Source organism: Gopherus flavomarginatus, chromosome 7, assembly GCF_025201925.1.
Source record: "Gopherus flavomarginatus isolate rGopFla2 chromosome 7, rGopFla2.mat.asm, whole genome shotgun sequence".
Taxonomy (NCBI): Eukaryota; Metazoa; Chordata; order Testudines; family Testudinidae; genus Gopherus; species Gopherus flavomarginatus.
The window spans coordinates 71,841,008-71,853,695 of NC_066623.1; the positions used below are offsets into that span (position 1 = coordinate 71,841,008).

The following is a 12,688-nucleotide window of genomic DNA, read 5'->3' on the forward strand; positions in this document are numbered from 1 at the left end:
CTTCTGATCCTCTACTTCCCAACTCCTCTTCACAGGCTATCCACCTTCCCCACTGTTCTTCAGGATACTCTTCTCCCACTGGCAGCTCCTGGCTCCTTTCTCATTTGTCTGTGGTTGATGGCTTCAGTACTGCAAATGGCTCCCATTTTGAGATCAACTTCTGTTTCCTGTCCTTGTCCTACACTGCAGCTAGACTGGTTCCTCCAGTTTTTTCCTAGTTGGTTTTACAAGATGTTTGTTTTGCCCAACTTTTAATTAAGTAGTTTGCTACATTCTTGTTCTTTAGGTTTTGTCAGCTGTAGAGCCGCTAGATAAAACTTGTCAGGAATTTTCAGTCACAATGATTTTTCGATGGAAAATGAAATTTCTGTAAAATTAAAATTTCCCATGAAAAATTTTTGAATGGCCTTTTTGTTTTTATTTTCCATAAGGAAAACCAAAACAAAATATTTAGCTTTGGTCAGTTTGAAATATTTGGTACAAGAACTACATCTCCTATGATGCAATGCAGTCTCTCCTCTAACCAAGCAGCATGGTGCATCATAAGAATCACCTATCTGCAGGTGCCTTATACCAGGTGTAGTCCAGCCAAGGAACTCAGACCACAGGAGAGAATCGCGGCTTCACCACATGGAAAAGCAATTTAATGTCACACTAACATGAAAGGACACATCTCAGGTCAGTACAACAAATCAAATTAAAACATTTTGATTCGGGAATATCAAAATGTTTTTAATTGAAAATGCTGAAACAAAATGTTTTGTTATTTCTGAATCAAAATTTTTCAAAATGTTTTGATCCACAAAATGTTTGGTATTTTAACTTTCGTTTTTGGTGAAAATTATGCACGCATAAAGGAACACAGATAGAAACACTGCTGTGACGCAATGATCTTCAGGACTCAAGAATTCCAACTGATTAGTTCTGGAATATCACATCAGAATTAATACAACTAGTAACAATACTGAACTACTTGAAACATCTGTATCAATTGTTTCATTAAAAAAAATATTAGCACACATAACATTTCAAGACAGAAAAGCTACATAATATTCTCAAATATCTCTTTAAAGCAGATCTTTCCTATTATTTATGTAGGAATATTTATTTTATCCCTAAGTTCAATTTTATAAAAATCATTTAACTTATTCCTTTGTCAAAAATTAATTGTTAATACTATTATGAACAAAGGAAACACAGTGCTATGTGAGTATACATCACCGTTCATAAGATTTTTGATCTATTAAAGAAGTCTCTATGCATTTTAAAGCACAACAAAATATTACCGTAAAAATAACAAGTCCATGGAGTAAGAAACTCCAGTTTTAGTTATACTCACTCACCTTACAATACAGAGGCAGACTTTGCCTCCTGATGTTAACCGGCAAAATCCAAACTTTTGTTTGCTTTCAATGTCTGTAAGCACAAAGGTAAAGTGCTGTCCTACTTGATTTTGGGACACCCTAAAAAAAATTAAAAACAGATTGTAAAATGGCTAAATCATATATGACAGTACACTGGGGGAAAAATAGTTTTAAAATTTTAAAATATTTAATTCAGGTAGCAGCATGGACAATACTTTTTCTAGGAAAAAAACAGTGTTTTAAACTATGGAAAATGAGAACACAGTGATAAGTTTTCACAAATCCTGTAATCAAAAGTAAGCAAGTTTTGATCCTAATCTTCAAGGTGCTCAATGGCTTAGGTCTAGGATACCTAAAAGATCACAAAACACTCCAAGATGAGGACTGATCCACCATGCCACACTTCAGGCACAGTGGAACATTCTACCACAAGGGTAAAGCTTGTCTGTGCAGGAGACGGCGCTTTCTAATTTATTACAAACACACAGACATGTTAAAGTAATGTTCGGATTGCAAAGTCAAGCACTCAAAAGTCACTAAGTGCCTGTGAAAAAAAATACTGTGAGATAATTGAATTAAAGACGGTATCATAATGCATACACACAAGGAGGATGAGTTAAGGTTGCAGAGCAGTAACCCTCCCCAAGCTTCTCATTTCTCTCACCCCGAAAGTCCTTGCCCAAGTCTTCTTGCCCAGCAAGTCCCAGTCTCCACCCCAGGTTCCCATTCCTGTCAGCTCCACACCCATCTCAGGCTCCTTGTCCCAATCTACTCCTTTACATAACAAAAATAACATCTTGGGGAGACAAGGTGGGTGAGGTAATATATTTTTTTGGACCAACTTCTGTTGGTGAGAGAGACAAGCTTTCGAGCTTCTTCAGATCTAGGAAACTTACTCAGAGTTGGTCCAACAAAAGATATTACCTGACTCACCTTGTCTCTCTAATATCCTAGGACTGACATGACTAAAACAACATTGCATTCAATGAGTAACATCTATCACATGTGGTTTGTTCCCTCTCAGAGGCCTGTCTGCAACTATGGAATGAACTCCCACAAGAACAAAGGACCATTACAAGCTTTACCACCTTCCACTCCAAGTGCAAGACACACTTCTTTAACCTGCCTTCTGTCATATAAACACATAGCAGCACACACATTTAAGGAGAGTAGGGGGGCACTACACTGCACACACAATTCTCTGCTTGTGGAGAAGATGAGAGGAAGAATGAACTACATTCAATGAATGTTAGTCACACTGTTTAATCCGAAGGTGCTCAGATTCTACAGCATCAAGACATATAGAACAAGCAACAACATGTCAGGTTTGACATTCATAACAAATTGGTCCTCCAAAGGACCAATTTGATTAGGACCTATCTGCACAAAAATTGGCTCTACTGAAACATGAGCCCTATTTGAGTATGTGGGTAAATAATCAACTACTTGTCTTTACTTTCAAGGGCCTTTTTCACAGTTAGAACCTCTAATCTGGTATATAGCTGTCAACCCCTGTCTCTGCTCTGTCAACAACATCAACCTGCATTGCCTATCAGTTACCTTTTCCAGTGAATACCTCTGAGCTTTCTCCGGCACCTTGCCCCTTTGCATCAGAGGATGTCCCTATAAAAATCTGCACTAGAATATCTTCTTTCAAATCTCTCCCTGAACTCACAGCTGCTTTGATACCCATAATTCACTCAGCAATGGCTGGTCTGTAGTTACACACTGATCACAGTATATTTAGCATAATCATCTCATTTACCTTTGCTTTCCCTATTTGCTTGTTGTATCCTATTGTCCAAAGTCTTATACTTCAAATTGAATCATCTGAGGGAAGAAATTGTCTTTTTGTTGTATGTGTACAGCATGCCTAGCACAGTGGGGTTGCAGCCACTAGGCAATATAAATAAAAAAAATTAATAATTTCTCCTTTCTATCCATAGCTATGTGTTTCTAATGTACTGCTTCAGTAGGAGGTTACATTGAAGGACCACCTCAGCATCTTCGATAACATCTACACTTGTCTGAGCCAACAGAGCTTTATGCTGGAGATAAGACCTTCTCAGTAGCGGGCCACTATCTCTGGAAATTGCTTCCCAAAGAAGAACACTTACGCACAAACCTAGCATATTCAGAAAAAAAGTCCAAGAAGTACAGACCCCTTCATCCATCCTTCCCCAAATGATAAAGCCTCTGATGCTGTAATAAAAACGGTGCAAGCAAACCTTCAACACTATGTGGGCTCTATTTGCTTCTGTGTGGCTGCACACAGACACAAGTGTCCCCCAACCTGGATCAGACTGCAGGATCGAAGCCTAATCTATAGTATTAATTCCTGGGTTCCTATCTGACTAAAGAGAGCTTGGAGTTTCTCCTTTTATTTAGAACACAGGCTGATCCAATTGAAGCCTCATAACAAATTTCTGAGATACTAAGTCTGAATATAAATAATAATTCAACCTAACTATATATTGTAAAATTTATGAAAATTCAGCAAATGTTGCCAATACAAACAACTGTTGACACTTCCAATTCATGTACCTACTGTATACATTATGCTGTGATAAATTCTCTGATTAAAGTGCTTTTGAGTGATGTCATTTAAATTCAATTAGTTTAATATATTCAGCTTCTTTGGACCCAGGTGTCTCTTACAGAAATCCTTAACAGTCATTTCTGCAATTACCAGAGAACAAGAAAGATAGCTGCTGCAAGCTTTCCTCATGGTGAAAATTCTCCTCAGATCGTTGTGACATATAAATGATTACATATAGTTCCACATTTCATTATTGAGCACAGAATTAATTGGTCTAGCTCTGGTTGAAAAAATATTTTTCAAAGTGTTGGTCAAAAGCAGATAATTTTAACTGAATGCAGTCCACTCTTCTTCAGTAAAATGAACAGATGCAAATTGTTACATATTCTGTTACTGATCTTTCACTCACTCTCTCATTCCTCTTTTCTGCCTTCCTTTTTATAGGAAACTCCCACATTAAAAAAATAGTTAACAGAGTTAAGGTTGCTAAAATGTATTTTTCAGTCGACATAAAAACTGAAAGAAACCAAATTGAACAGGATAAGGTGATTCCATCATTCATTTGATAATGTATCCACATCTATATGCTCAGTCTGCACAAAATAACTAAATGATCCATTTGGATCACAACCTTAATCCTAACCTTTGCTTGACCAAATTAGTTACTTGACAAAAAAAGTCTTAATACAAAATGTAACAGAATAGCCATTTTCAATAGATATATAGAATACATATCTTATACAACACAAGGATTCAATAACAATCTAACATTTCTTTTCCACATCCCTGAAAACTTATATAATCTTCCATTCTAACAAAGATCATCTATGTATAAGCAAATATGGACTGAAACTTTAATAAACATTGTCTTTAGTAATAAAGTATGCAGTAACAGACTAGCTAACTACTATATATTATGGTCACAGCTAAAACTGTACATTGATCTCGGATGAGTGAAGTATAGAGGGGATGTTGTGTATAGTGGAATCACTTTAACTTTACATTTCCTTTATTTTCAGTGTTTGCCTGGATTGAAAATGCACTTTCATTACTTACTTCTAAAGCAAAGTTTTCTGTATGTGATAAATTACATAGGTACTTTTGTGAGGACTGTAGATCCAGTGACCTCCCACATCCACTGACTACCATGCTTTCAGATCACACCTGGGCTGCTGCATCTAGCAATTCCCCTAGACATATCAACAAAAACAGCATCAACCAGGAGCAGCAGAGAGAAAGTGACATCATCCCACCATTTTCACTTGTTGATCCTACTTGTCACTGGGGAAATGCTATGCACAGGAGCCCAAGTGTGATCCAAAAGCATGGGAGTGATCCTCCATTCCTAGATTTCTTCCTTCTCCTCATGTACCAGCAGGGGTAGTAGGACTCCACCACATAATGCTTCCCAAGTGACACAGCAAGAGCAGCAGGTGAAATTAATGAGGTATATCAGTGTCACTTCACTACTCTTTGAGATACTTCTGGGAATGTGCTACTTGCAAGCACACATTTACTGTACTCTCTTCTTCTGGGAGGTGCTCTACAGAAGGATCACAAGCTGAAGGGGGAAAAAGAGATAAACAGAAGGTAAGAAGAAAGGATTAGAGGGCAGAGATAAATGAAAGGAGACGAGATTCAAAGCAGAAAGAGGACTGAGTAGTCTAGGGCTTACATACTGCAGTTTGGGACTGAATATGATCCTTCACACCCTGGGCAACAAATACCATGAAGGCAGCCACAGGAGAGATGAGACAGCTTGCATGGCACTTTAGTGACCCTCTGACCAATTAAAGGGATCTGCAGTCATGGATTCTATAGGGAGCCACAGCTGAGACTCTTTGGCTGGAGGGAGGACAACTATGATGAACACAAGTTGACAGAGAAAATGGGGAATGTGAGGCCCCTGAAGAAATAGGAGAGACAGACAGACAGACACCAGTTACAGGCAAAGAACACAAAGACATGGAGAAGGAGGAGAAACAGAACTGATTAGTTTAATTTGGTTGAGGAAAGAAGGAAGAAGTTGTGTCAGAGTTGTTTTGGCAAACAATACAAAAGAAATGCAGAAAAACCCTATACCCTGAATGGTGGAATCCCTCCGCCCATATGAAAAGAAGAGAAGAAGGGAATCCCCATGATAAACAGATGTGAAATTAGCCACCCATTAATGGTACCAAAGGAGCTATTACAACTATTATACAACTGAGTGTCATTTATTAAAGTCTGAAATTATTTATTTACACACCAGACCTAGAATGCCTAGCGCCAACTGAGTAAACTCATAAGAACTTATATGTATGGGTTTGACTTTTTCTCTTACGAAAAAATCAACCACAATCAACACTAATGAAATTCAGGGTCTGAATTAAATCACCAATAGTACAGAAATTGAAATTAAAAACTAAAATCCTGATGTGCACTTTATACAACTGTGTCCTCCCTTGGTTTGCTTTTCAGTTTTTATTTATTGTACCGTGGCTAAATTAAGTATTGATCACAGATTTTTAGCCGCCACTCATATTAGAAGGAATAATGTCTTAATTATTTACCACATCTGCCCTGCTTCCTCTACCCTTACTTATGTGTTTGTGGTTTTGGTTGGTTTTTTCATCCCAAAAGAGCATTCTGCACAAAAACAAATCAATTAAAGAAACAAAGCGTACGTTATCAGAAGACCTTGGCTGTAGCAGAATTGATGCAGTTCCACTGCAAAGTGAAGTGACACAGATTCTGGACCACGTAACCAGCCCCAGCACACAGAAATTTTACATGGTGAGGTGATGAAATAGCCGGGCAAGGGCACTGGGTCCCTAACTGTGGTCATCCACTGGCCATTCCTCAACCCTGCAAGAGTTGGAAGGAAGAGTACATGGGGCTACTGCAGCCTCAAGCTGCTGCAGAGTTGCCCTACTGATGCTTAGTGGCCTGATGAAGACTCTGCACCCACACCTCTCCCTCCACACAGATCTTCCCTTGAAGTCTGGGGTATCCAGAAGCTGTGTACTAAGTGTAAGATTTGGCCCAAAGACAACAGTCCAGCACTTTTGAGCAACTGGATAACAACAATCTGGTGTATACATGTAGTGCACTCATGTTTGACACATGACATACACAAATGAGATATTTCATGCATCTACACAAACTCCTTTTGTTATCTGAGCCATGGAGTTCCCAATGCTAGTGACCAAGCAAAATGCCACATTTGCAAACATGTTTAGAAATTCCCTAACTCCACCTAGTGGGCGTGCTGAATCCAAAAGCTCTATTTCCTGCTTCTGCCTATGTGGGTGAGTGGAAGACCTTAGCAACAGTCCTGTGTTTACCCTTCTCCTGGGCTCAGGAAGGAGGTATCAAATCTTTCTGTGGGAAGCTACTGCCACTGGCTCAAAAATGTAGTCTTCTATCACCTTCTTCCCTCAAGACTAGCACCTCTGAGGCACACTTAGTTACACTGGCCTACACAGTAAAAGTTCATGGGATGATCTCAAAACAAAACATCTTCAAAACAATGACCTTTCTTTGAGGTGACTAGGTCATTATGTAAAAGTTTACAATCTGGAGTTTCTGTCCAGGAAAACAACATTAAATAGTAAATACAAAACTGTTACATGAAAAGAACATTAAGATTGCAGAACTCAACCTTTTATAGGTTTTCCCAGGGTTTTCATCAAGTATCTGAGAGCCTCACACACCTTTGAATAATTTATCTTCACATCACTACTAACAGGCTGACAAATATTATCACCATTTTACAAATCCCAAACTGAGGAACAAAGAGTAAGTTCAAGATCATATAGGAAACATGTGGCAGAGGCAGAAATAGAACCCACATCGGATAGATCCCAGACTACTACCTTGATCTTCCCTTTCTTGCAGGCTCTTATCTCATTTGTGATAAATCAGAGGACTAGTATGGTGAATAAGGCAAGGCGTTCTGGACCCAGCTCAATTCACTACATAGTTTTGCCTTATTCACTGCCCAGTTTGTGCACAGAATTAGGAAGGTGTCCTGTGGAAAGATGTAATATGTGATCACACAGTTAAGACTTCATCATAACATGTAGGATGTGCAGGGTACCTTGTCATTTCCAGACTTCAGAGAGCTTACCTTTGTAATTTTAAAAATTATTAATCTACTTTTTTATGGATTTCCATTTTTTAAAAAAAATAAATAAAGAAGAAAGAATGAAATTCCATCATATCATACTAGAGAGTCACAGAACTCTATAATGTACAAGATGGAGAATCAATGAGACAAGAGCTCTTGTCTCATTTTATTTGTACCTTTCTATATTATATGTATAATGGCAGAAATCCTTCAGAGCCATGCCTCCTTTCATATTCTCCTTCGAGGACTGTTTTCCAGAATGCTCTAACTATAAAACCTGGGATTCCATTCTACTTTGTTATATTCATAAAAAAGCACACCAATGGCACTCTGAGAGGTCACCTTTTCAATGAAAATTTTTACTAGGTTTAGATAATCGTGTGTACACATTGTTAGAAGAAAGTTTGGGAGTTCCTCAGTTTTATGGTTAGAATAAACCAGCATACCTGAACAAAATGAACATTTAAAATCTCTATAACTTGTCCAAATTAAACCCACCAAACCAATAATTAGCACATCTATGACCTAAAGAATACGTCCCTGCAAAATTTCAAATGTCCATTATCTTGTATTTGGGCATTACAGCCATTTAAAAAAAAAATTTCTTAGCAAAAATAAATGCTTCTTTTCCTCACTCTTGCACAGAGCACACCTACCAAATCTCAGCCCAACAGGTAAAACTTTGAGAAAACAGTAAACTGAAAAGAGCCTTTAAAATGGAAATGCTAGGTAACCTAAACTACAGACATTGCTTTGCCTGTTAATAGCTAACAATCATATACAGCAATTTGTAGAAATCATTTATCTACTGCTACTGACTAGCTTTGTGCCACTGGATGGCAGCAACAGAAACTTACCTGCTTCTGTCATCATCAAATTTGATTTCCATGCTGCACCTTCACTATCAACTTGAAAAAGATATAACTTAGATAATTTTTTCACTTCCAGGTCCAAGAGACACAGACAGGGTTTTCATCTCGAGGCCAAAAGACCAAAAACATCAAGACACTTGATCATGGCCTTGGATAGACCAAGAGACTACTTACACTTGATCTTAGCTCACAGAGCCAGTACATATTGTAAGCATAAGAATGTAAAGGCTTTAATGTACAAATACAAAATGTTATCAACAGTGTGAGCTGAGTCATAAAACTTGTAAACGGGATTATGTGTTTAAGCAGTTCAAAAGCCAAACAACTCAACTGATGCGCAACATCTAAGAGGTTAGGTGACCAAGTTTACTATCAGATAACATGTATTTGTGAGGTTCTATGTTGCACCTGGCTTCTCTTCCAAGCCCTTCTTCACTACCATACAAGCATTAGTTTTCCTGTCTTCTGTGTCCTAAATTGTAACATCTTGCAACTGATGCTAATACCACTGAGACCAGTGAGATCTGAAGGCTAGCTGGGTGTACATTCATTAATTGTACAAACCAAGCTTCTACTAGTAACACAACAGACACAACGTGAATTTTCCAAACTACAAATCTATACAATTGGTTAAATTAATAATCATTAAACTCATTATCAAACATTTTGATTAAGTAAAATAAATATTTGGAGCTTATAGAAAAATATCTTGTATGAACACTTCAAATGAGTAACAACAGATATGCAGAAGCCACACTAAAACTGATATCAGAAAGGTGAACTACCATTTACAAACAAAGGTCTTGAATCTACCCTCAGAAAAATCCATTGTTGTCCGTGGACATTCACTTACTGGCATGTAAGTGAAGTTCTTTTAATTCTTATCTAAGGTGAAACACAAATCGTGGGTTATTTTTAAAACTGCACAGTGAGTTTTTATATTCTGGTATATTGCACCATTTCTTTAAAGTTGATATTGGGAGGAAACTAACTATCTTGTATCTTTATATTACACAGATGGTGTTTACAATTGGGCTGGAGGAAGTTGGGAGCCAGGATGCAGCTTTATATCAAAAGAGAATTCTCAAAATCCTAGCAAGGGTGTATTATACTGTTATATTTTTCTACTAGTGCCTAAATACATACTTGGAGAACAAAGGAAAAAATGTTTAGTGTTTATTCTTTTTGCCTCCAGGTGCAATACCAGAGGATGCAATGCATTTTGTTTTGTTCTTATTTCTTTAAGTCTAGACTTTCAAAAAGTTATTTTCAATTTCACTAAACAGATATATAATTTAGAATACATTGAGTTAAATATTTTTAAATAAATGATCACTGTACCACAAACCTTTCAACGTCAAAGGGAAAGCAGAACTTCGGCACACTCTGCAGCATCTCCTGTAAATACAGATTACAGAAATAATTTTAGGATTTTAAAATGACATTTTATTTAAGTATTTCTGCTATAGTGTTTGCTAGAAAAAACATTTTAAAGAAATATTTGGTTTCAAGAAATATAGCACACTTTCCTGGACTGAAATAATTGATTATTAAAAAGGAATTAAGTTTGTGCTTTGGCAGATTGCAAAGACAATGCCATAGAAACCCCAGGAGGGAAAAGCCTGGCCTGAAGGGTATTAACACCCTTCACATCCCCACTGGGATTCCCTTCAACAAGGCCATATGGATTTTACAAGAAGCACTGCACCATATGGGTAAGCCACGTCTGCTGCTACTTGTACCACAGACTAGCCACAGGGACTTCTGACAGATCCTGGCTCAAAAATACAAATGTTGTTTCAATTAAAATGCAGGCAGAGAAAAGGGAATGAAGTTGGCAGCAGAATGAATCACTGAGAGGTATAACAACTCTATATGTGTTTCATAGTCAAATACTGAAAAAGATGAAAATCATCTTTTGGTACAAAGTAGAAATTTATATGGTTATCTCTTCAGTACAGCAGTAAGGCTTTCACAAGCAAACCTCATTATTAATTAATTGAAAGTAAGACCATTCCTGCAGTGTTCAGACCATCATGTAATGGATACTGTGTTTCTTTTCTGCACATTTTTATTTAAGAAGCTGTTTAGTGGCAAATAAAATGTGTTAATTAAAATATAAAAAATGTCCTAATGTTTTTAAGAAGTACAAGACCTCTCTAGAAAAATCAGAGCTAACAGATCAGCTGTCAGCAAATCTGAATAAATGTATAACACTGATCTTACAAGATCCAAAAACTGTATTTATTTTCTTGCTTCCAGCAAACCAGTTGGGAAAACAAGTCCTCTGTGAAATGTTTAAACTTAGGGGGAAGGTTGTTGATGATGAAATGTAGTTGGCTCAGTGATGTGCAGCACTTGCTTACTATACCAAACCTGCAAGCACTTCTGCACGTAAAGGTACCCGTTTCAGTCATCCCACTAAGTGAGTGTTTGCAGGATTGAGAGTTCAGGTTCCAAACTTCCAGTGACAAGGGTGAGGATTTAGGTGCTTGATCCTCCGAGGTGCTGCGAACCCTCAAAACTCACTCAAGTGAAAGAATGCTGAGCACTTTGCCGGATGGGACAGCAACTACCATATACTAAAAATCATGCAGTTAAATTCCTGTGCACTGCACTGAATGCACACCTTACCTTAAGTATTTGCTAGGTTTTACACAGTGTAAAACACACATGGAAAAATATTAATATATTAACCAGCAAGGTCTGTATATTTTAAAACTCTGTAAACACTGCATGAGTGAAATGTTTACACCTTTTTTCAAGGATATAGTGTGTGTCCTGATAGACCACTATCTTAGTACATACAGTAAGAATGAGAAAGCCTATTGTCCCTGAATTCTGGAGCAGCTTTGGGATTCTCACCGTATGTGATAACAGAGATAAAGAATGGGATGAAAGTAATATGCTGTGTTTTGGGGAAGGATATTAACTCTCCTGATTATGGAAAATGTCTTTCTATTTAATAGCACATATAATATTCTCCAACGAGACTGCTGTTCAGTCTCAGTTTTGGCTGGCAGCAAAGGGCCAATGTGGAAATTGCAGGGAATAAAACATTCACACACAAACACACAAAGTAGAAAAAAAGCAATTAAAAAAACTCCACAAACTAAAGAAAAAAAACAGTCCAAACTTGTAACTATTAATTTTCGAATAGATCATCCTTTCAGGCTCACAAAATTTTAATTTTCTTCTGTCAAAGAAATAAATTAATTTTTAAATTTTGTGTCCTCAGATAATAAAGATCAACACAGGGACCCTGCCACCTTCAACCATTTTCACTTTTAATATACATCTTAGTTTAAAACATAATTTTTGTCTTACTACCAACAATATTAATTGCTGCTTAGTGACTACAGAACTGATTTAAAATAGGGAGGGAAATGTACTTCCAATTTTCATCTAAGTTTCCCATTGGAGCTTTTTAAAAAAAAAAAATTACTGCACAAGGAAGGAAACAAAAGAAAGATTAACAGAACATAAAGTACATTATGCAACATTTTTCAGACTCAGATGAACTACAGTACTTTGCCATTGCTCTGCCTCTTACCCCTCCCGGCACACACGTACATACACACACAACTTCTGCAAAACACAGCCTCAGCTCGCTTCCCAACTGGCAGGAGCATCCCTCAGGGGACAAGTCTTTAAACCTCTGCACTCTTTAAAATTCAACCAGCCAGCAGGTCTATAGACTGCTGTATAAACATTATAGACAAAAAAATCCTCTCTCAGCTTATGTCAGTGACAAAGCAGCTCAGCAGTTGACTGCTTCTCCCCTGACAGTGTAAGCTGGGTT

At 37.4% G+C, this 12,688-nt stretch overlaps 1 protein-coding gene across 2 annotated transcripts in view; it reads right to left on the reverse strand.

Annotated features, from left to right (window-relative positions):
* DENND1B (DENN domain containing 1B) overlaps positions 1-12,688 on the reverse strand; it is a 258,748-nt gene that overhangs the window by 137,333 nt on the left and 108,727 nt on the right. For both annotated transcript variants that reach the window (XM_050961408.1, XM_050961407.1), the window contains exons 4-5: positions 10,235-10,284; positions 1,344-1,463 (exon numbers count right to left, since the gene is read on the reverse strand). In XM_050961408.1, coding sequence (XP_050817365.1) covers positions 1,344-1,463; positions 10,235-10,284 — 170 coding nt within the window. The remainder of the gene's footprint in view (positions 1-1,343; positions 1,464-10,234; positions 10,285-12,688) is intronic.